This window comes from Chiloscyllium plagiosum, chromosome 22, assembly GCF_004010195.1.
Source record: "Chiloscyllium plagiosum isolate BGI_BamShark_2017 chromosome 22, ASM401019v2, whole genome shotgun sequence".
NCBI classification, from domain to species: Eukaryota; Metazoa; Chordata; class Chondrichthyes; order Orectolobiformes; family Hemiscylliidae; genus Chiloscyllium; species Chiloscyllium plagiosum.
The window spans coordinates 16,297,947-16,321,631 of record NC_057731.1 but is presented as its reverse complement, the minus strand read 5'-3'; the positions used below and the strand labels follow the sequence as shown (position 1 = coordinate 16,321,631).

The window sequence follows — 23,685 nt, the reverse complement described above, 5'->3', positions numbered from 1 at the left end:
TAATGACTCATTTGGAATCTACCCTCTGGTATTTATTTGATAAATTTGTTATTACAATTTTCTGAAGTATTGGTTTCATTTGTGCCTTAATTTTTTAATGGCTTATATTTAAAACCCTGTTGGCTAACGTGATGCCACTGTTTAAGAAGGGTAGTAAGGACAAGCCAGGGAACTATAGACCAGTGAGCCTGACATCGGTCGTGGGCAGGTTGTTGGAGAGAATCCTGAGGGACAGAATGAACATGTATTTGGAAAGGCAAGGACCGATTAGGGATAGTGTATGGGCAATCATGTCTGTCAAACTTGATTGAGTTTTTTGAAGAAGTAACAAAGAGGATTGATGAGGGCAGGGCGGTAGATGTGATCTATGTGGACTTCAGTACGGCGTTCGACAAGGTTCCCCATGGGAGATTGATTAGCAAGGTTAGATCTTTCGGAATACAGGGAGAACTAGCCATTTGATACAGAACTGGCTCAAAGGTAGAAGACAGAGGGTGATGGTGGAGGATTGTTTTTCAGACTGGAAGCCTGTGCCACAAGGATCGGTGCTAGATCCACTACTACTTGTCATTTACATAAATGATTTGGATGCGCGCATAAGAAGTACAGTTAGTAAGTTTGCAGATGACACCAAAATTGGAGGTGTAGTGGACAGTGAAGAGCGTTACCTCTGACCCATCTGATCAAGATCCTGTTGTAATTTATGAGCTGAGAAGTTACAGATGGAGTTTAATTCAGATAAATGCGAGGTGCTGCATTTTGGGAAAGTAAATATTAGCAGGACTTATACACTTAATGGTAAGGTCCAAGGGAGTGTTGATGAACAAAGAGACTTTGGAGTGCAGGTTCATAGCTCCTTGAAAGTGGAGTTGTAGGTAGATAGGATAGTGAAGAAGGCGTTTGGTATGCTTTCCTTTATTGGTCAGAGCATTGAGTACAGGAGTTGGGAGGTCATGTTGCAGCTGTACAGGACATTGGTTAGGCCGCTGTTGGAATATTGCATGCAATTCTGGTCTCCTTCCTATCGGAAAGGTGTTGTGAAACTTGAAACAGATCAGAAAGGATTTACAAGCATGTTGTAAGGGTTGGAGGATTTGAGCTATGGGGAGATACTGAACAGTCTGGGGCTGTTTTCCCTGGAGCGTCGGAGGCTGAGGGGTGACCTTTATAGAGGTTTACAAAAATGAGGGGCATGGATAGGGTAAATAGACAAAGTCTTTTCCGTGATGTGGGGGAGTCCAGAACTAGAGGGCATAGGTTTTGGGGTGAGAGGGGAAGGATATAAGAGACCTAAGGGGCAACTTTTTCACGCAGAGTGTGGTATGTGTATGGAATGAGCTGCCAGAGGAAATGGTGGAGGCTGGTACAATTGCAACATTTAATTGGCATTTGGATGGGTATATGAATAAGAAGGGTTTGGAGGGATATGGGCCGGGTGCTGGCAGGTGGGACTAGATTGGGTTGGGATATCTGGTCGGCATGAATGGGTTGGACTGAATGGTCTGTTCCGATGCTGTATATCTCTGACTCTAAAATGTGGACTTACCTGCTTTGTTTTAAATAATCAATGTTGACTACTTTTTAATTTCACTTTCACTGTTGTTTATTTGCTGTCAATGTCTTTGGCTGACATGGTGAATCTGTCCAGCAGCCTTGAATGAGGCTAGTGGTTGTCCTGGGATACTTAAAGCTGAACCAAATGTTGATCTGATTTTCAACAGTGACCCCTAAATCCCTTCCAACCTCTTCACCTTATTTGAACAACTGAATACTGATGAAACCTCTTAAAATTTATTCTTTTCAGAATTGACAAAAAAAGTCAATGCTAACACTTGTTACCAGCTGGGGGACATGTTGGGATAGTTGACATGTCATGAGAACAGCAAAATATGACAACATTTTGAAAACGTTGGTTTGTATCTCATTATGGCAGATGGTAAAATTTGATTTCTGTAAAAGTTGGATGGATGGCTGGTCTAATAACCATTTAACTATTGTCGATTTGTTGTAAAACCCATCTGGTTCATTAATGTCCTTTTCTTAGAGTTGGAAATCTGCGGTCCTTACTGGCCAAACTAACACTCAGACTCTTAGCAATGTGGCTGAGTTTTAACTGCTCATGGGCAATTAGGTATGGCTAATAAATGCTGCCCTGGCCACTGATTACCCACATTCCATAAAGTTATTTTTTAAAAAACTCTACCTCTGCAGTTGCAAGGTTACTTTTTGTGTTGGCATTATGTTTGAAGGCCAGTTTCTAAGATCATCCAAATAGAAAAGTCAGTCATTCAAACTGCCACAAACCGTTTTAAAAATTCTTATAATTTAGGAGTTAAGGATTTACTTTTGCAAATAAATGAATTTTGGAACCCTGGGTGCGTATGAATATCGTCCAATAAGAAATCATTGTCCAAAACCTGTAAAGATGTTTTAACAATTAATACTTTGCCACTGTAAGTCCAGAGATAGCAGCAGAGTCATGACAGTGAAGTTGTGTGTCAATGTGAGAGGTAAAGCTGTGTATTCACTCAGGATATGAGGTTAGATTAGATTCCCTGCAGTGTGGAAACAGGCCCTTTGGCCCAACAAGTCCACACTGACCCTCCAAAGAGTAACCCACCCAGACCCTTTCCCATACCCTAAATTTATCCCAACTAATGCTCCTAACACTATGGTCAATTTAGCATGGCCAATTCACCTGACCAGCACAACTTTGGATTGTGGGAGGAAACCGGAGCACCCAGAGGAAACCCATGCAGACACAGGAAGAATGTGCAAACTCCACACAGTCACCAGAGGCTGGAATTGAACCCAGGTCCCTGGTACTGTGAGGCAACAGTGCTAACCATTGAGCCACTGTGTTGCCCCATAAGTGAAGGCTGTCGTTTTCATGCTGAGGAACATCATCTAGTAGAGGGCAAAGAAGGGGTACTAGGGTGGAACCTTGGATTGTAAACATAGAATAAGAACAGAAACCATTGCAGGAAGTGTTCTGACTATATAGGAACCAGCAGCATGGGATTTGACCGTTGAATGAGCAGAAAGCAGTGAAGGAAAATGGAGTGTCTGTCTTTTTAGTGCTGTGACATAGTTGATAAAGCTGAGGGATTTTGTGTCTTGACAGTTATAAAGAACATTGGTAAAATTTGAACAGCAAGTTGTGACACAGCAGGCTGCCTGAAAAGTGTGTGGAAGCAGATTCAGTAGTAAATATTAAAAGGAAATTGGGTAGATATTTGAGGGGGGTGAAAATACAGTTGTTAAAGCAGGAGAGTGTCTTTCAATTCTGATTTTTGTATGGAAAAGTACTGGCTTGTAAATGTTTTGTTGTGTAAATTGTTCCCCTAAGCTGAAAGGAAGTTAGGATCAAGGATAGCTAATCAATATTTTTATCCAAATACAAGGTTACTGTATTTCATCTGGTATGGTGAAGAGAGCAGAGAAAATTGTTTTTAATTTTTCAATGAATTTTTCAAAAGTCAGTGAAATCTTGTATTTTACCAAACCGCTAAACTGTCACCCTGTGAATTCAAATGTTCACCATGAAGACTTCCAGTTAGCTAAAAGAATGACCAGATGGGTTTTTCACATTAAAGTGTTTACTCTAACAAATTACTTTGAAACCTCTTCAATAAACATTTTTTGCAAGAACCATGTTGGAGGACAATATCCATCACACCATATCACGTCTTATCAGCTGTCTCCATTTAATTCATACCTCGCAACAGCCATTCCGAAGTTGCACCCAACTTCCAAAGGGTTCCCATAACCTCCCATTACTGAGTAGTAACAATGGCTGACCAGATCAATGTGCTTTCTTAATTTTTGGGAGAGTTTCTTAAATCCAATGCCAGCAGTAAGGCCGACTTCAATGATTCACCTTCCCCAAGATGAATCACCCCAAACTTATAGTTGGGTTGTAGGATGTTTCTCTTTAAACTATAGACTATTTCCCTCCCACATCTGGCTGTGACAGTTTGAAAAGTCAAGCAAGTCTTTGTCAGTTGACCAGACAGAATCCCTGCTCTGTGATGTTAATTGATTTGTAGGGAAGATGTAATGTGATGTCAAAAATGGCCTTTTCTACCCATGTCAGTGCATTAACCTTGTATCTATAGCACTCTCCTTGATTGCTATTTCCTTTCACTGTAGAAATAAAGGGACAATTCCGAGCACAACTATTGACGACTTGAGTGCCTTGGATACCTTCTTGAGACTGACTTTTGACCCTATTTGTAGCAAACCCAAAGGCTACTGCCATTGTTTCCAAATAGAAATACCCTGCTTTACTGAGAAGGAAATGCAATCTCGATGACCCTTTTGATCTCCACATACAGCCAGATTTCCTTACAGAATTCAGAAAGTTTCACCTGACCCCTTTCATATACCCTACATTTAAAACTGAACTCCTAAAGTATACTAATTTTTTAAACCTCAATTTTAACAAGTGAAATTAATTGAACAACTCTTCCAAATAGCCAGTGCAGACAGACTGGGCTGAATAGCCTCCCATGTTACATTATGTTGTAATTCTGAACTGTTGTAAGTGCATAGTGGATTAATCAACATTTCTATACTAAATGCTTACCAATATTTTAAAAACAAATGAAGGTATATTCTGACAAACTGCTCAAATAAATGTAAGTTTGTTGTGCTATTTCATGCCATCACAAAAATGTTTGTGACATTAACATGGATGTAACAAGATTATTTGCAGTGGTACCCAATTTTAGATGTTCTATTGCCAACTCAGGATTCTATTGTTAGGAAGTTCCATTTATAGGTTAGTAATGCTGATCTGTTAAATTTGTTTTTTGACAGACAGAAAAGTACACTTTTAAAGGAAAGGAGTTAATATTAAGTTCAGTTGCTATGAAATATATATTCACAAATCATGTGTTGTAATGGTTAGACTCGTGAATGGCTTAATACCTTAAAAACAAAACTCTTGGTCATTACTTGAAATTTGGCTGCAGGATAAATAATAGGAGTCACAATGGTTCTATTTGATCATAAATGTTTTTGAAGACAGAAAATGCAGTTTTATCTAGTTTGAGTTAGATAATTGAAAAGGTAAATATCATAGTCATAGAGACGTACAGCATGGAAACAGACCCTTTGGTCCAACCCATCCATGCCGACCAGATATCCCAACCCAATCTAGTCCCACCTGCCAGCACCTGGCCCATATCCCTCCAAACCCTTCGTACTCATATACCCATCCAAATGCCTTTTAAGTGCTGCAATTGTACCAGCCTCCATCACTTCCTCTGGTAGCTCATTCCATACACGTACCACCTTCTGTGTGAAAATCTTGCCCCTTAGGTCTCATATCTTTCCCCTCTCACCCTAAATCTATGCCGTCTAGTTCTGGACTCCCCCATGCCAGGGAAAAGACTGTCTATTTCTCCTATCCATTCTCCTCATAATTTTGTAAACCTCTAAGATCACCCCTCAGCCTCTGACACTCCAAGGAAAACACCCCCAGCCTGTTCAGCCTCTCCGTATAGCTCAAATCCTCCAACCTCGGCAACATCCTTGAAAGGGTTCGAAAAGATTTACAAGTTTCACATCTTTCCGACAGGAAGGAGACCAGAATTGCATGCAATATTCCAACAGTGGTCTAACCAGCGTAACATGACCTCCCGACTCCTGTACTCAATACTCTGACCAATAAAGGAAAGCATACCAAACGCCACCTTCACTATCCTATCTACCTGTGACTCCACTTTCAAGGAGTTATGAACCTACATTCCAAGGTCTCTTTGTTCAGCAACACTCTCTAGGACCTTACCGTTAAGTGTATAAGTCCTGCTAAGATTTGCTTTCTCAAAATGCAGCATCTCTCATTTATCTGAGTTAAACTCCATCTGCCATTGGCCCATCTGGTCAAGATCCTGTTGTAATCTGAGGTAACCTTCTTCGCTGTCCACTACACCTCCAATTTTGGTGTCACCTGCAAACTTACTAACTGTACCTCTTATGCTTGCATCCAAATCACTTATGTAAATGACAAAAAGTAGAGGACTCAGCACCGATCCATGTGGCACTCCACTGGTCACAGGCCTCCAGTCTGAAAAACAACCCTGCACCACCACCCTCTGTCTTCTACCTTTGAGCCAGTTCTCCAAATGGCTAGTTCTCCCTGTATTCCGTGAGACCTAACCTTGCTAACCAGTCTCCCATGGGGAACCTTGTCAAAAGCCTTAGTGAAGTCCATACAGATCACATCTACCGCTCTGCCCTCATCAATCTTCTTTGTTACTTCAAAAAACTCAATCAAGGTTGTGAGACATGATTTCCCACGCACAAAGCCATGTTGACTATCCCTAATTGATCCTTGCCTTTCCTGTCCCTCAGGATTCCCTCCAACAACTTGCCCACCACCGATGTCAGGCTCACTGGTCTATAGTTCCCTGGCTTGTCTTTACTACCCTTAGCAAGTTTTGAGAAGATTTGTAGCTCAGGTTGAGGTTTTGGATATAGGTTTGCTCGCTGAGCTGAAAGGTTCACTTCCAGACGTTTCTTTACCTTACGTTACCTTACCTTCAAGATCATCAATAATACCCTTACTGGCGCAAAATTCACTAAAGAGGAAAACAACAACAAACTGCCATTCCTAAATGTCACTGTAGAACAAAAGCCAATGGGGAACTTCAAACCAGTGTCTACAGAAAAACAACACATGCAGACCAAATTTTGAACTACAGAAGCAATCATCCCAACACCCACAAATGAAGTTGCATCAGAACATTATTTCATCAAGACAACACAACTGCAGCACAGAGGAACTATGCAGAGCAGAGGAAAATCACCTATACCGTGTATTCAAAAAGAATGGGTACCCAATGAACACAGTCCACCGATTTCTCAGCAACAAACCCAAACAAGCAGACAAAACACGTCCAGAAACCCTAGCCACTCTCCCCTGCATCAAAGACATCTCGGAAATGACTGCCAGACTACTCCAACCTCTTGGTATCATGGTAGCCCACAAACCCACCAACACACTAAAACAGCAGCTAATGAACTTGAAAGACCCTATACAGACAATGAGCAAAACTAACATCATTTACAAAATACCGTGCAAGGACTGTAACAAACACTACATTGGACAACAGGCAGAAAACTAGCCACCAGGATCCATGAACACTCACTAGCCACAAAAAGACATGACCCTCTCTCACTAGTATCCTCATATACGGATGAGGAAGGACACCACTTCGACTGGGACAATACATCCATCCTAGGACAAGCCAAACAAAGACACGCATGAGAATTCCTAGAAGCATGGCATTCTAACCGGAATTCTACTAACATACACATGGAGTTAGACCCGGTCTACCACCCCCTGAGGAAAGGAACAGGAAGTGACTGCACCACAGGAAATAACATCACTAACCCAAACATATAAATAGAAAGTAGCAATTTTCAGCATTGCTTCGCATGAGGTCCACTGAAGATGTTACCTAGTAAGGTAGCAAAACATCTGGAAATGAACCTTCCAGCTCAGTGAGCAAACCTACATCTTTACTACCCTTCTTAAACCGTGGCACCATGTTTGCCAACCTCCAATCTTCCGGCATCTCACCTGTGACTATTGATGAGACAAATATCTCAGCAAGAGGCCCAGCAATCACTTCTCTAGCTTCCCACAGAGTTCTAAGGTACATCTGATCAGGTCCTGGGGATTTATCCACTTTTATGCGTTTCAAGACATACAGTACTTCCTCCTCTGTAATATGAACATTTTTCAAGGTGTCACCATCTAATTCCCTACTTTCTATATCTTCCATATCCTTTTCCACAGTAAATACTGATGCAAAATACTCATTTAGTATCTCTCCCATTTTCTACGGCTCCACACAAAGGCCACCTTGCTGATCTTTGAGGGGCCTTATTCTCTCCCTAGTTATCCTTTTGTCCGTAATGTATTTGTTAAAAACCTTTTGGATTCTCCTTAATTCTATTTGCCAAAGCTATCTTATGTCCCCTTTTGCCCACCTGATTTCTCTCTTAAGTATACTCCTATTGCCTTTATACTCTGCTAAGGATTCACTCGGATCTATCCTATCTTTACCTTACATATGCTTCCTTCTTTTTCTTAACCAAACCCTCAATTTCTTTAGTCATCCAGCATTCCCTACACCTACCAGCCATTCCTTTCACCCTAACAGGACTATACTTTCTCTGGATTCTCGTTATCTCATTTCTGAAGGCTCCCATTTTTCAGCCGTCCCTTTACCTGCGAACATCTGCCCTCAAACGGCTTTTGAAAGTTCTTGCCTAATGCCTTCAAAATTGGCCTTTCTCCAATTTAGAACTTCAACTTTTAGATCTGGCCTATCCTTTTCCATCACTATTTTAACACTAACAGAATTATGGTCGCTGGCCCCAAAGTGCTCCCCCACTGACACCTCAGTCACCTGCCCTGCCTTATTTCCCAAGAGTAGGTCAAGTTTTGCACCTTCTCTAGTAGGTACATCCGCCTTCTGAATCGAAACAATTTTCATCTCCACACTTAAATTAATCTCCATCCAAACCCGTAATACTATGGCAGTCCCAGTCTACGTTTGGAAAGTTAAAATCCCCAACCATAACCACCCTATTATTCTTACAGATAGCTGAGATCTCCTTACAAGTTTGTTTCTCAATTTCCCTCTGACTATTGGGGGGCCCACAATACAATCCCAATAAGGTGATCATCCCTTTCTTATTTCTCAGTTCCACCCAAATAACTTCCCTGGATGTATTTCTGGGAATATCCTCCCTCAGCACAGCTGTAATGCTATCCCTTATCAAAAATGCTATTCCCCCTCCTCTCTCGCCTCCCTTTCTATCCTTCCTGTAGCATTTGTATCCTGGAACATTAAGCTGCCAGTCCTGCCCATCCTTGAGCCATGTTTGTTTTTTTTCAAAATTAATATGAAAAGTAAAGTTTTGAGACATATTTGCCTTTTCTTTCAATAAAATTTAAATGCAAAATCTATTGAAAGTAGACAAATCATTTTCAGATACAATCAGAGTTCCTAAAGTGCAGAAAGACAATTGAGCCCATCAAGTCTGTGCTGACCCTCCAAAGAGCATCCCACCCAGCTTTGGTAGCTTTGCCCATATATCTTGAATGCATATTTAAAAATCTCTCTGGCATCATTAATCTGAAATGGTTAAGGCACCTTTTGAAGTGAGAAACCAATGTGAAAAGATTAGGACAGCTAGCACTATATGTTGGGCATGGACAGATTTTGTTTTAACAAGCACTTTAAGAAATGGTATGCTCGACGAATGGGCAAAAATTATAAAACTCAAATACTGCAAAGTTTGTTGTATTATTCTGTACAATTGTTATAGTTTTTCATTTATTTACCTCAATGTAAGTATACTTGTAGTTCAATGGAATGATCACATGAAATATGAACATTTGATGCAATTTTGAGTCAATTTCTCCTCAAATACTGCAAATCTACCATGATGTTTGAGTAGTCATTTGAGAGTGAGAAGGCTCTTTGCCAGTAAGTTTTACTTAAAGCAATGTTGCATTATTATTTAAGTGGTTTATGCTGTAAATAAAATGATACGTGATATGTGTATCCCCTGGTTTACATTTCTATTAGCTACTGTGTGTTTTTGGACCTCTTGAGTATCCAGAATATTTGATCAACAGCACACTTCTGGTCCCATAGGTGCTGGTTAATAAAAGGCTTGCTGTGATTATCTAATCTCACTATTTTTCACTAAAATAAGAGGGCACAAGAGAATGCAGCCTCCAGGGCATGTAAGTTTTATTGTATTCATCCGAGAGCTGTGGATATTTTATACCAATTTAGAACAAAGGAAATTTATAGCCCAGGAACAGGCCCTTCGGCCCTCCAAGCCTGAGCCGATCCAAATGTACTGTCTCAACCTGTTGGTCAATTCCTAAGCATCTGTATCACTCTACTCCCCATCTACTCATGCATTTATCCAGACGCATCTTAAATGAATCTACTGTGCCTGCTGGCAACTCGTTCCAAATACCCACCGCCCTCTGTGTGAAGTACTTGCTGCGTGTGTCCCCCTTAAACTTTCCACTCTCACCTTGAAAGCGTTCCCTCTCATGGTTGAATCCTTCACCCTGGGGAAAAAGCTTGTCTCTATCCACCCTGTCTATACCCTTCATGATTTTATAAACCTCAATCTCCTTTTTTCTAATGAAAATAAACTTGACCTACTCAACCTTTCTTCATAGCTAGCACCTTCCATACCAAACAACATCCTCGTAAACCTTCTCTGCACCCTCTCCAAAGCGTCCATGTCCTTTTGATAATGTGGCGACCAGAACTGTACACCGTATTCTAAATGCGACCGAACCAATGTCTTGTACAATGTTAACGTGACTTCCCAGCTCTTATACCCTATACCCTGTCCAATGAAGGCAAGCATACTATATGCCTTCTTGACCACTCTATCCACCTGTGCAGCAACCTTCAGGGTACAATGGACCTGCACGCCCAGATCTCTCTGCCCATCAACTTTTCCCAGGGCTCTTCCATTCATTGCATAATTTGCTCTAGAATTAGACTTGCCTAAATGCATCACCTCACATTTGTCTGGATTGAAATCCATCTGCCACTTTTCCGCCCAACTGTCCAGTCTATTTATATCCTCCTGTATCCTCTGACGGTCCCTTATGCTTTCTGCTACTCCACCAATCTTCGTGTCATCTGCAAACTTGCTGATCGTACCAACAGTGTCCTCTTCCAGATCACTTATGTATATTACAAACAACAGTAGCTCCAGCACTGACCCCTGTGGAACACCACTAGTCACCTTCTCCATTTTGAGAAACTCCCTTCAACTACTACTGTCTCCTGTTGCTCAACCAGTTCTTTATCCACTTAGCTAGAACACTCTGCACACCATATGACTTCACTTTCTCCATTAGTCTACCATGAGGAACCTTATCAAACGCCTTAGTCAAGTCCATGTATATGACATCAGCCCTTCCTCCTTTTATCAACTTGGTCACTTCCTCAAAGAACTCTATGTTGGTAAGGCATGATCTCCCCCACACAAAACCATGTTGCCTATTACAGATAAATATCAAATTTTGATATAAATATAAATAGATCCTATCCCTCAGTACTTTCTCCAGCAACTTGCCCACCACCGATGTCAGGCTCACTGGTCTGTAGTTACCCAGAATATCCCTACTACCCTTGTACAGGGGGACAACATGAGCAGTCCTCTGGCACCTCACCTGTATTTAAGGATGTCACAAAGATATCTGTCAGGGCCCCAGCTATTTCCTCTCTTGCCTCCCTCGGCAACCTGGGATAGATCCCATCCGGTCCTGGGGGTTTGTCCACCTTTACCTCTAGCCTACCCAACACATCTTCCCTACTTATGTCAATGTGATCCAGACTAATCAAACTTCTATCTCTAATCTCAGCATTCTTCATGTTCCTCTCCTCAGTGAACACTGATGCAAGGATTCAGAATCTCACTCATTCTCTCAGGTTTGACACCGCCTTCCTTCGTTATCCTTTAGTGGACCAATCCTTTATCTAGTTACCCGCTTGCTGCTTATATAAGAATAAAATGCTTTGGGGAGTTCTTTCATTCTGAATGCTAAAGCTATTTCATGATCCCTTTTAGTCTGCTTGATTCCTCGTTTAAGACTTGTCCTACTCTTCTGCTGTTCTTCCAGGGCCCATTCTGTTCTTAGCTGCCTAGACCTTATGTATGCTTCCTTTTTCCTCTTGGCTAGTTGTACAATTTCTCCTGTCATCCACACTTCACAAATCTTGCCCTTCCTACCCTTTGCCTTCAACGGGACATGCCTATCCTGCGCTATCTTTGACCTATCTTTGAAAACTTCTCACATCTCAAATGTGGACTTCCCTTCAAATAGCTGGGTCCAATCCACATTTCTGAGCTCCTGCCTAATTTTGATATAATTGGCCTTGGCCCAGTTTAGTACTCTTCTCTGAGGACCACACTCTTCTTTATCTACGAGTATTCTAAAACTTACAGAATTGTGATCCATGTTCCCAAACAAATCCCCCACCGCAACGTCTACCACTTGTCCTGGCTCGTTCCCCAGTACCAGGTCCAATATGGCCCCTTCCCTAGTCAGACTATTGACATACTGCTTTAGAAAACTCTCCTGGATGCTGCTTACAAATTCTACCCCATCCAGACCTCTGACGTTAAGTGTATCCCAGTCAATGTTGGGAAAATTAAAATCTCCCATCACCACTACCTTATTGCCTCTACATCTTTCCAGAGTCTGTTTACCTATTTGTTCTTCTTCCTCACGCTCACTGTTGGGAGGCCTGTAATACAGCCCCGACAGTGAGACTGCACCCTTCTTATTTCTCAGCTCCACCCATAATGCCTCACTACCCAAGACCTCCATAGTGTGCTTCAACCAAGTCTCTGTGATTGCAATAACATCATACTCCCAGGCACCAATCGAAGCCCTAAGTTCATCTGCCTTACACACTATACTCCATTAAAGTAGATGCATTAAAGTAGATGCATTTCATGCCACCAGTTTCGTTGCACTCATCTACTCTCTGCCTACTCTTCCCTTTTATTAATACTATCTTCATAATTCTTACAGTCTCCAGTCTCCACCTCACTGTCTACTTGTTTTCTCTTCTGGTTCCCAGCCCCCTGCCACATTAATTTAAAACCTCCCCAACAGTAGTAGCAAAAAGTCCCCCAAGGACATTGGTTCCGGTCTAGTTCAGATGTAGACCATCCATTTTGTAATAGTCCCACCTTCCCCAGAACCGGTCCCAATGTCCAACAAATCTGAACCCCTTCCTTCTCCACCATCTCTCAAGCCACATGTGCATCCTGTCTATTTTTCCTTTCTACACTGGCTAGCACGTGGCACTGGTAGTAATCCCGAGAGCACTACCTTTGGAGGTCCTTCTCTTTAACTTCTCTCCTAAGTCCCCAAATTCTTCTTTCAGGACCTCATCTCATTTTCTACTTATATCATTGATGCCTGTGTGCACCAAGACAACTGGCTGTTCACCCTCCCCTTTTAGAATGCTGTGTAGCTGTTCAGTGACATCCCTGCCCTGAGCACCTGGGAGGCAACATACCATCTGGGAGTCCAGTTTATGGCCACAGAACCGCCTATCTACTCTCCTCACAATAGAATCCCCGATGACTATGGCCCTAAGAGTCTTTTTTCTCACCCTTCTGAACAGCAATGCCCACCACGGTGCCATGATCCTGGCAACTGCTGCCCTCCCCTGGTGATCCATCTCCCCCAAAATGTATCCAAAACGGTATACCTGTTTTGGAGGGAGATGACTGCACTGCCTTCCTACTCTTTTTCTGTCTTTTGGTCACCCACTCACTGTCTCCCTCAGCAACTCTAACCTGCGGTGTGACCAGTTCACTAAACGTGCTATCCATGACCACCTCAACATCGCAGATGCTTCGCAGTGAGTCCATCCGCAGCTCCAGAGCTGTCATGTGGTCGAATAAGAGCTGCAACTGGGCACACTTCTTGCAAGTGAAAGAGTCAGGAACGTCAGACACGTTCCTAAGCTCCCACATCAAGCAAGAGGCACCTGCCACGGGTTGGAGGTCCCCTGCCATTGAAAGCTTAGCTTTATATGAACAAACTAAACCCAAACAATACACTTTTATGAAAAAGAGAAAGAAAAAATAAAAGCCTTACCTTAGTCTTTTTCTTCCGGTTAGAGGAGAGGGGCAGGAGGGAGATATTACACGTGTAGTATTACACGGTTTCGCCATTGCCCAAATATAAATTAAGCCCTTACCTTCCCGGCAGCCCTCGCTTCACTCCTCATTCTCTCCTCGCTGCTCTGTGGAAATTTAAAATTGTTCCACGTCATAGGATGGATAAGTTTTTTTTAGTTTCAAAGACTGTGTTTCACTAGAGAAGGAAGGTAAGGCTACAAACCTAAAAATGGAATTGATTTGTATGTACTTGATGCTCCAGGAGTTATACCTTTATGATAATGTCCTCAGGGAATCCCAATCATTTCAGACTCTCTACAGTTGAAATCCAATCACATATATAATGTGAACAAACATCGTAACCAGAAGGGTTTGACAACCAGCCAATGAGATCAATGACTAGATACTTCAATTTCCCTTCTAGTGCTATTGGTAAAAAGAGAAGTTTATAGAGTCATAGGGATGTACAGCATGGAAACAGACCCTTCGGTCCAACCTGTCCATGCCAACCAGATATCCCAACCCAATCTAGTCCCACCTGCCAGCACCCGGCCCACATCCCTCTAAACCCTACCTATTCATATACCCATCCATATACCCATCCAAATGCCTCTTAAATGTTGCAATTGTACCAGCCTCCACCACATCCTCTGGCAGCTCATTCCATACAAGTACCACTCTGTGTGAAAATGTTGCCTCTTGGGTCTCTTTCATATCTTTCCCCTCTCACCCTAAACCTATGCCCTCTAGTTCTGGACTCCCCCACCCCAGGGAAAAGACTTTGCCTATTTATCCTATCCATGCCCCTCATAATGTTGTAAACCTCTATAAGGTCACCCCTCAGCCTCCGACACTCCAGGGAAAACAGCCCCAGCCTGTTCAGCCTCTCCCTGTAGCTCAGATCCTCCAACCCTGGCAACATCCTTGTAAATCTTTTCTGAACCCTTTCAAGTTTCACAACATCTTTGCAATAGGAAGAAGACCAGAATTGCATGCAATATTCCAACATTGGCCTAACCAATGCCCTGTACAGTCGCAACATGACCTCCCAACTCCTGTACTCAATACTTTGACCAATAAAGGAAAGCATACCAAATGCCGCCTTCACTATCCTTTCTACCTGTGACTCCACTTTCAAGGAGCTATGAACCTGCAATCTAAGGTCTCTTTGTTCAGCCACACTTCCTAGGACCTTACAATTAAGTGTATAAGTCCTGCTAAGATTTGCTTTCCCAAAATGCAGCACCTCGCATTTATCTGAATTAAACTCCATCTGCCACTTCTCAGCCCACTGGCCCATCTGGTCCAGATCCTGTTGTAATCTGAAGTAACCCTCTTCGCTGTCCACTACACCTCCAATTTTGGTGTCATCTGCAAACTTACTAACTGTAGCTCTTATGCTCGCAGCCAAATCATTTACATAAATGTTAGGACATGAGAAAAAAATCTCTACTTTTTTTTTCCCCTTAGTAGTAAATTGTCATTACATAAGTGTGTTCGTACTGTGGCTTTAACATTCAAATCTTTTCCTTCTGGCAAACACTGCCAGCTGTGCCTTTTTATGCAGCTAAATCAAGGAAACTTGCAAATAGCCAGAAAGTAAGTCTTGAGATGTAAAGTCACCATCAGAAGTTTTTTGTGCATTAATTTTATAGGAGAAATTCCCTCGTATTGGTTTTTTTATTACCAAAGATTAACGAGGATATAAAGTTTTCACAGCTTCCATCAAGCATGGAAGCAGGTCGAAGAGTATCCCACCTAGACCCACCCCTACCCTATCCCTGTAACCCCACATTTTACATGACTACCCCACCTAGCTCACTGACTTCCCTGGATGCTATGGGCAATTTAGCATGACCAGTCCACCTAACCTGCACATCTTTGGACTGTGGAAGGAAACCGGAGGACCCAGAGAACACCCACTCAGACATGGGGAGAATGTGCAAAATCCACACTGACCAAGGGTGGAATCAAACCTGGGTCCCTGGTGCTATGAGGCAGCTGTGCTTTCACTTGATTAGGATCCTGCTGTAATTTGCTTTATTTGGTTTTCCAATTGGAAAATTTAACTTTGTTAAAAAGATTTACAATCCAGAGGTTGTTGCTTGTGTGTTTGTTTTTAAAGTTTTCAGTAAATAGGAACAGATTATTTGTAAAATCAAGTTGTACAGTTGATGTTGAAGAACGTGCTAAGTTAAAGAATATAGAAAAACATAAATTTAGTTCGGTTGGAAAAGGGATGCCAGCTTTGTGCACTCAGTAGAGTTGTCCTGTGTTTTAGCGTCCAACAATATGGGGGCGGGGGCCAGGAGGTTCACAAATTGGGGGTAGAGACTTCAGTTATGTATTTTATCAGTTAGACTTTGATAATTTTCTGTGTACTTTAAAGTAATAATCATGATGCTGAGGAGAAAAAAAATTCAAGAGCAACTTGTAAGTAGCCAAACAATTTCCTGTAATGAAGTTAAATTTACCATTAATTCTGGTGTTGTATACTGTATGCATTCAGCCCATTCAGTTTGCTGTGAAATCTTAACATGCATGGTTTAGCAGCTGTAAGAAATGCAAATCTTTTCTGACTTCAAGTAGTTGTCAATTTGCTATGATGGTTAATGCATAATTCCATAAGTTTGGTACTTTGACAACTTAGCATTAATGATTACCTGCATTTCAACTAGAGGGAGTACTTGTGTGAGTGTTTTTGAACTGCAAAATGCTGCATGTGAGTGGCAGCATCCATTAAAAATACTACTTTCACAAGTACTCATTAGTTTTCTTCATGAAACAAAGGCATATTGCATGCATGAGAGGGCTGGAGGAACTTGTAGATATAAACACAGGCTGATTTGAAGTTTTTGAAAAGTTTATGGTATTTTTAAAACCTATATTAAATTTGACGATGTTAGAATTGTATATCCATCAGCACCAACTCATTGAAGTAATAGTGATTTGAACTACTTTGTATTCCCTAATTAGAGCAACATTTACACATAGCATTGTATAAACAATTATACATAATGGACTATCAACACTGTTTGCGAATCTATTTCATCAGGATAGTTAGATTTTACTGTGGCTGGAGTTACTGAAATCTTACAGCCCTACTTTATCTAAATTACATCCAGCCTTATCTCAGTCTCCTCTAATTTCATGACACTGTCATGGTATGACAATGTATTGCATGATGATCCCTAATACAGCATTTTTCATATAGTTTGCATAATTGTTAATTAACTGTAATAAAATTTAAATATTAGCTTCTATTGACACTGAGCCAAAAATTGAAACTTGGTATTTTCACCGAAGGATACAGATATTTGTTCCAGTTGCTAAATTTTTGTAACCGATGTAAGCATGCATTCCAGCAACAGTTGCAAAACTGAAATTGTTTTTTGTCTTCTCCCATAATCAAAGCTGTTGTTTATTACAATTATGGTGCAGAATTAATTCTATTTTATTAATGAAAGGAGGTTCATGGCATACTCAGATACTGTTCAATTACGATTAGTGTTAAATCCTGGAGTCTTAAATTTATAGTGCCTATTTAAATTAATATACTAAATTTGCAGGCATATCAAACAGCTATTCTTGTCTGAACAAAAGCATTTAAATGAAAAGTAATTAAGTTACTTCAGCTCTTGAAAGTGGTGCAGTGCAGTTGCTGGAAGAGGTTCTGGTATTTCATGCATACCATTTCAATCTCTCATGCATTTTGTGTATATAGAAATAATGTGCTTTCATATGATCATCATTTGTCATGAACGGTCAAATCATAAGCCACTCTGTTTTCTAATGTGCTCAGTCAGTAGAGGGAGAGAAACCACACTTCACCATTCCGAGGTGTTTTTGTTGTATTTGTTCTTAAATTGTGTAGGGTTTAATCCTTTTGAGGACGACTACAACATTTCACTAATGAAATGTATAATCCATTTTACATTTAGATTTTTTTGGGGATAGAATTTAAATCTTAAATGTAAAATGATCAGTCTTAAGTACAAAACTCCAATTAGTAATCTTGGTAAATTATTTTGTCCTGAAAGGATTAAAGGTTTATTTTAAGATGAATTTCTGTAACTGTTGTTTGCTCTTGGATTGATTTTGTGCAATACTTTTTTTTTCCAGGGAAAGGTAGCCCAGACAGCATGCATGTCAGCCTGTAAGCACCTATCCACATCTCTAATGCAACTGCTTCTGGATACTGAGGTCAAGCAGATAAGCATGGGAGCCATTCAGCAGTTCAACCTGGATGTTATTCAGTGTGAATGTAAGTAAAATATTACTAGCCTGGAGTTGAGCAAATGACTTAATTTGTATTTGTTTGATCACATTGAATTCATGCTAATGGTAGATATGCAGAAATCTATTACTTGAAGCTAAAAAGCTTGCAGGCTTGTGCGACCTTAGTAGCAGGTATGATGCAGCTCTATTATATTGACAGAATAATGACCTACATAGTGGTTTCTTTGTATAAAGAGATGATCCGAACGTAAGAGATACAGTTAATAAGTTTGCAGATGACACCAAAATTGGAGGTGTAGTGGACAGTGAAGAGGGTTACCTCTGATTACAACAGGATCTGGGCCAATGGGCTGAGAAGTGGCAGATGGAGTTTAATTCACATAACTGCGAGGTGCCTGCATTTTGGGAAAGCAAATCTTAGCATGACTTATACACTTAATTGTAAGGTCCTAGGGAGTGTTGCTGAACAAAGGGACCTTGGAGTGAGGGTTCATAGCTCCTTGAAAGTAGAGTCGCAGGTAGATAGGATAGTGAAGGCGGCGTTTGGTATGCTTTCTTTATGGGTCAGAGTATTGAGTACAGGAGTTGGGAGATCATGTTGCGGCTGTACAGGATATTGATTAGGCCACTGTTGGAATATTGCATGCAATTCTGGTCTCCTTCCTATCGCAAAGATGTTGTGAAACTTGAAAGCGTTCAGAAAAGATTTACAAGGATGTTGCCAGGGTTGTAGGATCTGAGCTACAGGGAGAGGCTGAACAGGCTGGGGCTGTTTTCCCTGGAGCGTCGGAAGCTGAGGGGTGCCCTTATAGAGGTTTACAAAATTTATGAGGGGCATGGATAGGATAAATAGGCAAAGTCTTTTCCCTGGGGTGGGGAGTCCAGGGGGCAGAGGTTTAGGGTGAGAGGGGAAAGATATAAAAGAGACCTAAGGGGCAACTTTTTGACGCAGACGGTGGTACATGTATGGAATGAGCTGCCAGAGGATGTGGTGGAGGCTGGTACAATTGCAATATTTAAGAGGCATTTGGATGGGTATATGAATAGGAAGGGTTTGGAGGGATATGGGTCGGGTGCTGGCAGGTGGGACTAGATTGGGTTGGGATATCTGGTCGGCATGGACGGTTTGGACCGAAGGGTCTGTTTCCATGCTGTACATCTCTATGACTCTGCTGTAAATGCAGGTGTAGAAGAAGACAAAATCAGTAGAACACTTTTTTTAAAAAACTGTGATTGATTATCTGTGCTATTACTCAAATATCCTGTCTTTTTGTAAATTTCTTACTCCTCTGCTTTTTGCTGAAATATTGTTTTGTCTGTCTACCTTTATGTCTATCTCAGTTTTATCATTTTGTCCATCTTTTTAGTTGTGTCTGACTTCTTTCTCTCACTATCTGTAAACTTCTCTTTATTTATGAGTGTCTAGCACTTTGAAAGTTTCTATGGCCGCAGTAAATGTGGAGGAAGTGAGGTGGCGGTGTTGCGGATATAGGACTATAATTCGCCACCTGAATATACCACCAAAGCTTACTCCCTTGAATGTTGCAAGAAGGGAGTCCAACTCTAAGTCCAAAGGAAGATGAGTTGGTGCTGTGGCATATTCAACAACTTTGAATAGCTATCTGCTTTTTTTAAGAAATACCATTTAAATCTATTTAACTTTGTGTGGAACAATACATGGATGACTGTAGCTAACCTGAAGAGTAAAAGCACATCCAGTTATATTGAGGAGAGACATGAATGTATGCAATGTGCAGTTTATCTTTACTGTTTTTATATATTAATGTGATTGGTGCTACTCTGAAACATTTCATTGGAGTGTAGAGTGGTGTTCTCTCTCGGCCATGTGTGCGCAGTGGCTCCAAGGTTCCCACGCATGGCGATTGGCATCAGCATGTTCATCACAGCGTTGAATTCCGGTTCCGGAAGTCATGGCCGTGCACAGACATTGGAAACCAGCACAGCCATTAAGAGCAAAGTTTGCTCCCCAAGTAGTGCATATAACTTAACAGGATAGTTGTCAAGCCCTAAGACTTCCCCCAAAATGGGAATTTCTACTGGTTTAAGCATGTACCATCCACAAGATGTGCTGCAGAAATTCACCTTCCAAACTCATGAAAACTTCTGTCTAGAAGAACAAGGATGGTAGTTACGTGGTAATATGCCACCTGCAAGTTCCCCTCCAAATCACTTGCTATCCTGACTTGGAAATAATATTGCCATTCCTTCACTACCGCTGGGGTCAAAATTCTGAGACTCCCTCTCTAATGGCATTGAGTGCCTGCAGCGCATTGACTGCAGCACTTCAAAAGGCAGCCCACTTCTATCTACTCACAGGTAGGTAATTAGGGATGGGTGAAAAATACTGGCCCAGCCTGTGATATCCACATTCCATGATTTTTTTTCAAATTCCTTGGCTTAAAAACAGGAATCTGCATTTTCTGACTTTATGGAGTAAGAAGTTGCATAAGTTCTATGCAGTTTCTTGTGGCATGTATGGAATTCAAGGGATAAGATGAGGTGCAAGGTTGTTTATCTCTATTGAGTCTAAGTTGAAATGACTATTGACCTGCATTCTTCATCTTTAACTGCATCCAATAGACTGAGGAGGTTCCTCACCATGTCAATCTGTCGAGTTAAGTTTCGATTATAGTAGAGAAGCTTTTCAGCACCCATTGATAGGAGGCTACTTAATTCTTTCTGTCCTGCATCTTCACCTTTTCAGGGCTGTCTGTTCAACGCCTTTTGTTCAGTTCCTAAAGCCTATACCTTTTGTTGGGGGTCTCTCTAGGTCTGAAGATCTTTATGCATTTTAGTGGAGGTGAATGTGATATGACCCCTGAGGACTGCTGAAATAATTTTCTATTGTGGTATAAATGAGGTGGAGTTTAATATGGTGAAATGTGAGGGTATCCATTTTAAATCCAAGAGCAACAAATTAAAACATTTTCCTCATTTGTTTGCTTCTTCACTGCTCTGAGGCTCAAAGAGATTTAGCTCCACAGATCACTAAAAGCTGGTGCAAGGGTACAAAAACTTGTCAGAAAGGCAAATGAATGTTGACTTGCATCTTGAAGGAGTTAAATGACACAAGTGAGGAAAGAATCCTTTCACAGAGCCTTGACCAATATTATTCAAATACTATTCTGTTTTGAGTACTGAAAACAGAACTCAGTACTCAAAGTCTGAGTTCTGACTTTTACTGGCCTTGGAGAATACAATTCAGAAGGCTTTATAAGGAAGACATTGCTTGGGTTTGGAGGGTTAAGGAATAACTTAAAGTGAAGAAAGAACTTTTCATAATCTCTGGATGTCTGGAAGCACTTTGCAGCTTAAATATTTTTAAAGTATAGTCACAGTGGGATGAAAGTGTCAGACAATTTGTTCCACACTGCCACAGGATTTCCTGCAGATGTTGTCTTCGGTGCAAACATCATTAAAAGGTTTATCAATAACCTTTCCTCCCTTTAGAATATCAACAGTGGAGATTTTCACTGACTGCGTAGTGTTTGTAAGTACTTTTTTCTTTATTCTAAAGAGTTGCAGTCTCTGTCCATGTTCCACTAAACCTGAACAATATTCTAGCTCCGGTTGAAACGTTTGAAGAGAACATTTGTGCTAATCTACCATATTGCTCCACAGCCAGTCTTCGTCTACTGTTGTGGAAAATCTGACCAGTGAGGCAGAGATAGGCGAGTAGAGGGGGTATCTGAACACTGCCACATCGTCCACCAAGAAGACAGCTATAGCTCCTCTGGGGGTCACATACAAGCATAGCTCTGCCTGAGACTGTAATTTGTAGGCCTGTACTTAAAATGGTGCTGAGTCAACCTTAACTGTGCGCACATGTATGTGAGGAAGAGAACAGGTACACGAATATCAATGGACAAAATCTTGCACGTGCTCTTTTTCCTTTAGAATGGCACATATTAATTAAAAACTGCCAGAGTGTATTTAAGATAAGGTTGTGACTAACCTGACTTAAATATTTTAAGATGGAAATGTGTTGTTGGAAAAGCGCAGCAGGTCAGGCAGCATCTAGGGAACAGGAGAATCGATGTTTCGGGCATTAGCCCTTCTTCAGGAATGAGGAAAGTTGGTCCAGCAGGCTAAGATAAAAGATAGGGAGGAGGGACTTGGGGGAGGGGCGTCGGAAATGTGATAGGTGGAAAGAGGACAAGGTGAGGGTGATAGGTCAGACTGGGGGGGGGGCGGAGAGGTCGGGAAGAAGATTGCAGGTTAGGAAGGCGCAGAAGCTGCCTGACCTGCTGCGCTTTTCCAGCAACACATTTCCATCTCTGATCTCCAGCATCTGCAGACCTCACTTCCTCCTTAAATATTTTAAGCCATATTTGGGAACCTAAGAGCCTGTTGGAACATGAGAGAGAGCACTGAGCCAAAATGTCAAAGAGATCAAATCTTGTGGTAAGCAGGTATCTTTGTGACAGTAAGTCTTTTCAAGATATACATTGCTGGTTCAATCTTAAACTTGAAAGGCAAGGTTAAGATGTTGTAGATGTTACAAAAATTGGGTGAGTGGTTGATGGTGAAGAAGAAAGCTGCAGCAAGTAATCAATTGTCTAATTGGAGGATCAGAAGAGTGGCAAACTGAATTTGATTCAGAGTAGTGAGGTAATGCATTTGGCAAGGCAAACAAGATTATGGAACTGGGCAAAAGTGAGGTCTGCAGATGCTGGAAATCAGCGTCTTGATTAGAGTGGTGCTGGAAAAGTACAGCAGGTCAGGCAGCATCCAAGGAGCAGGAAAATCGAAGTTTCGGGCAAAAGCCCTTCATTGCTGATGAAGGGCTTTTGCCCAAAGCGCTGATTTTCCTGCTCCTTTGCTGCTTGATCTGCTGTGCTTTTCCTGCACCACTCTAATCAAGACCATGGAACAGACAATTACTGATACTATACTGAGAAATGCCAAGGAATATTGGAGTGTAGATCCACAAATCCTTGGAGATAGTAGGATAGATAGTATTTAAAAATAGAGATGAGAAATTTTTGCCTTTATCCGAATTCTGCCTTCTGCCTCGCCCAGGGCACCATCAGTTAGCATTCCTTTTTAATATACTGCCAATCTGGGTTCTTTTCAAGGCTGCCTTCCCATAGGTTCTACTCCCATATGCAGCCTTCAGACCTTATTCCTTCATGGGCCCAACCTCCTGGAGCTGCTGCCATTGACAGAGGATTGTATCAGGATCAGTATGGGAGATATAGACTATAGGGAAATAGGTGGTGACACCTTGAAAAATGTCCATATTACAGAGAAGGAAGTGCTAGATGTCTTGAAAAGTGTAAAGGTGGATAAATCCCCAGGACCTGATCAGGTTTTACCCTAGAACTCTGTGGGAAGAAGTGTGTGAGAAGTGATTGCTGGGCCTCATGCTGAAATATTTGTATCATCGATAGTCACAGGTGAGGTGCCAGAAGGCTGGAGGTTGTGGTGCTACTGTTTAAGAAGGGTGGTAAGGATAAGCCAGGGAACTATAGACCAGTGAGCCTACTTCGCTGGTGGGCAAGGTGTTGGAGGGAATCCTGAGGGACAGGATGTACATGTATTTGGAAAGGCAAGGACTGATTAGGGATAGTCAACATGGCTTTGTGCGTGGGAAATCATGTCTCACAAACTTGATTGAGTTTTTTGAAGAAGTAACAAAGAGGATTGATGAGGGCAGAGCAATAGATGTGATCTATATGGACTTCAGTAAGGCATTCAACAAGGTTCCCCATG

The 23,685-nt window shown here is 41.5% G+C and overlaps 1 protein-coding gene across 11 annotated transcripts in view; it reads left to right on the top strand.

The window, feature by feature from the left end:
- LOC122561094 (exocyst complex component 6-like) overlaps window positions 1-23,685 on the top strand; it is a 203,710-nt gene that overhangs the window by 110,306 nt on the left and 69,719 nt on the right. For all 11 annotated transcript variants that reach the window (XM_043712491.1, XM_043712485.1, XM_043712482.1 and 8 more), the window contains one exon: window positions 17,833-17,974. In XM_043712491.1, coding sequence (XP_043568426.1) covers window positions 17,833-17,974 — 142 coding nt within the window. The remainder of the gene's footprint in view (window positions 1-17,832; window positions 17,975-23,685) is intronic.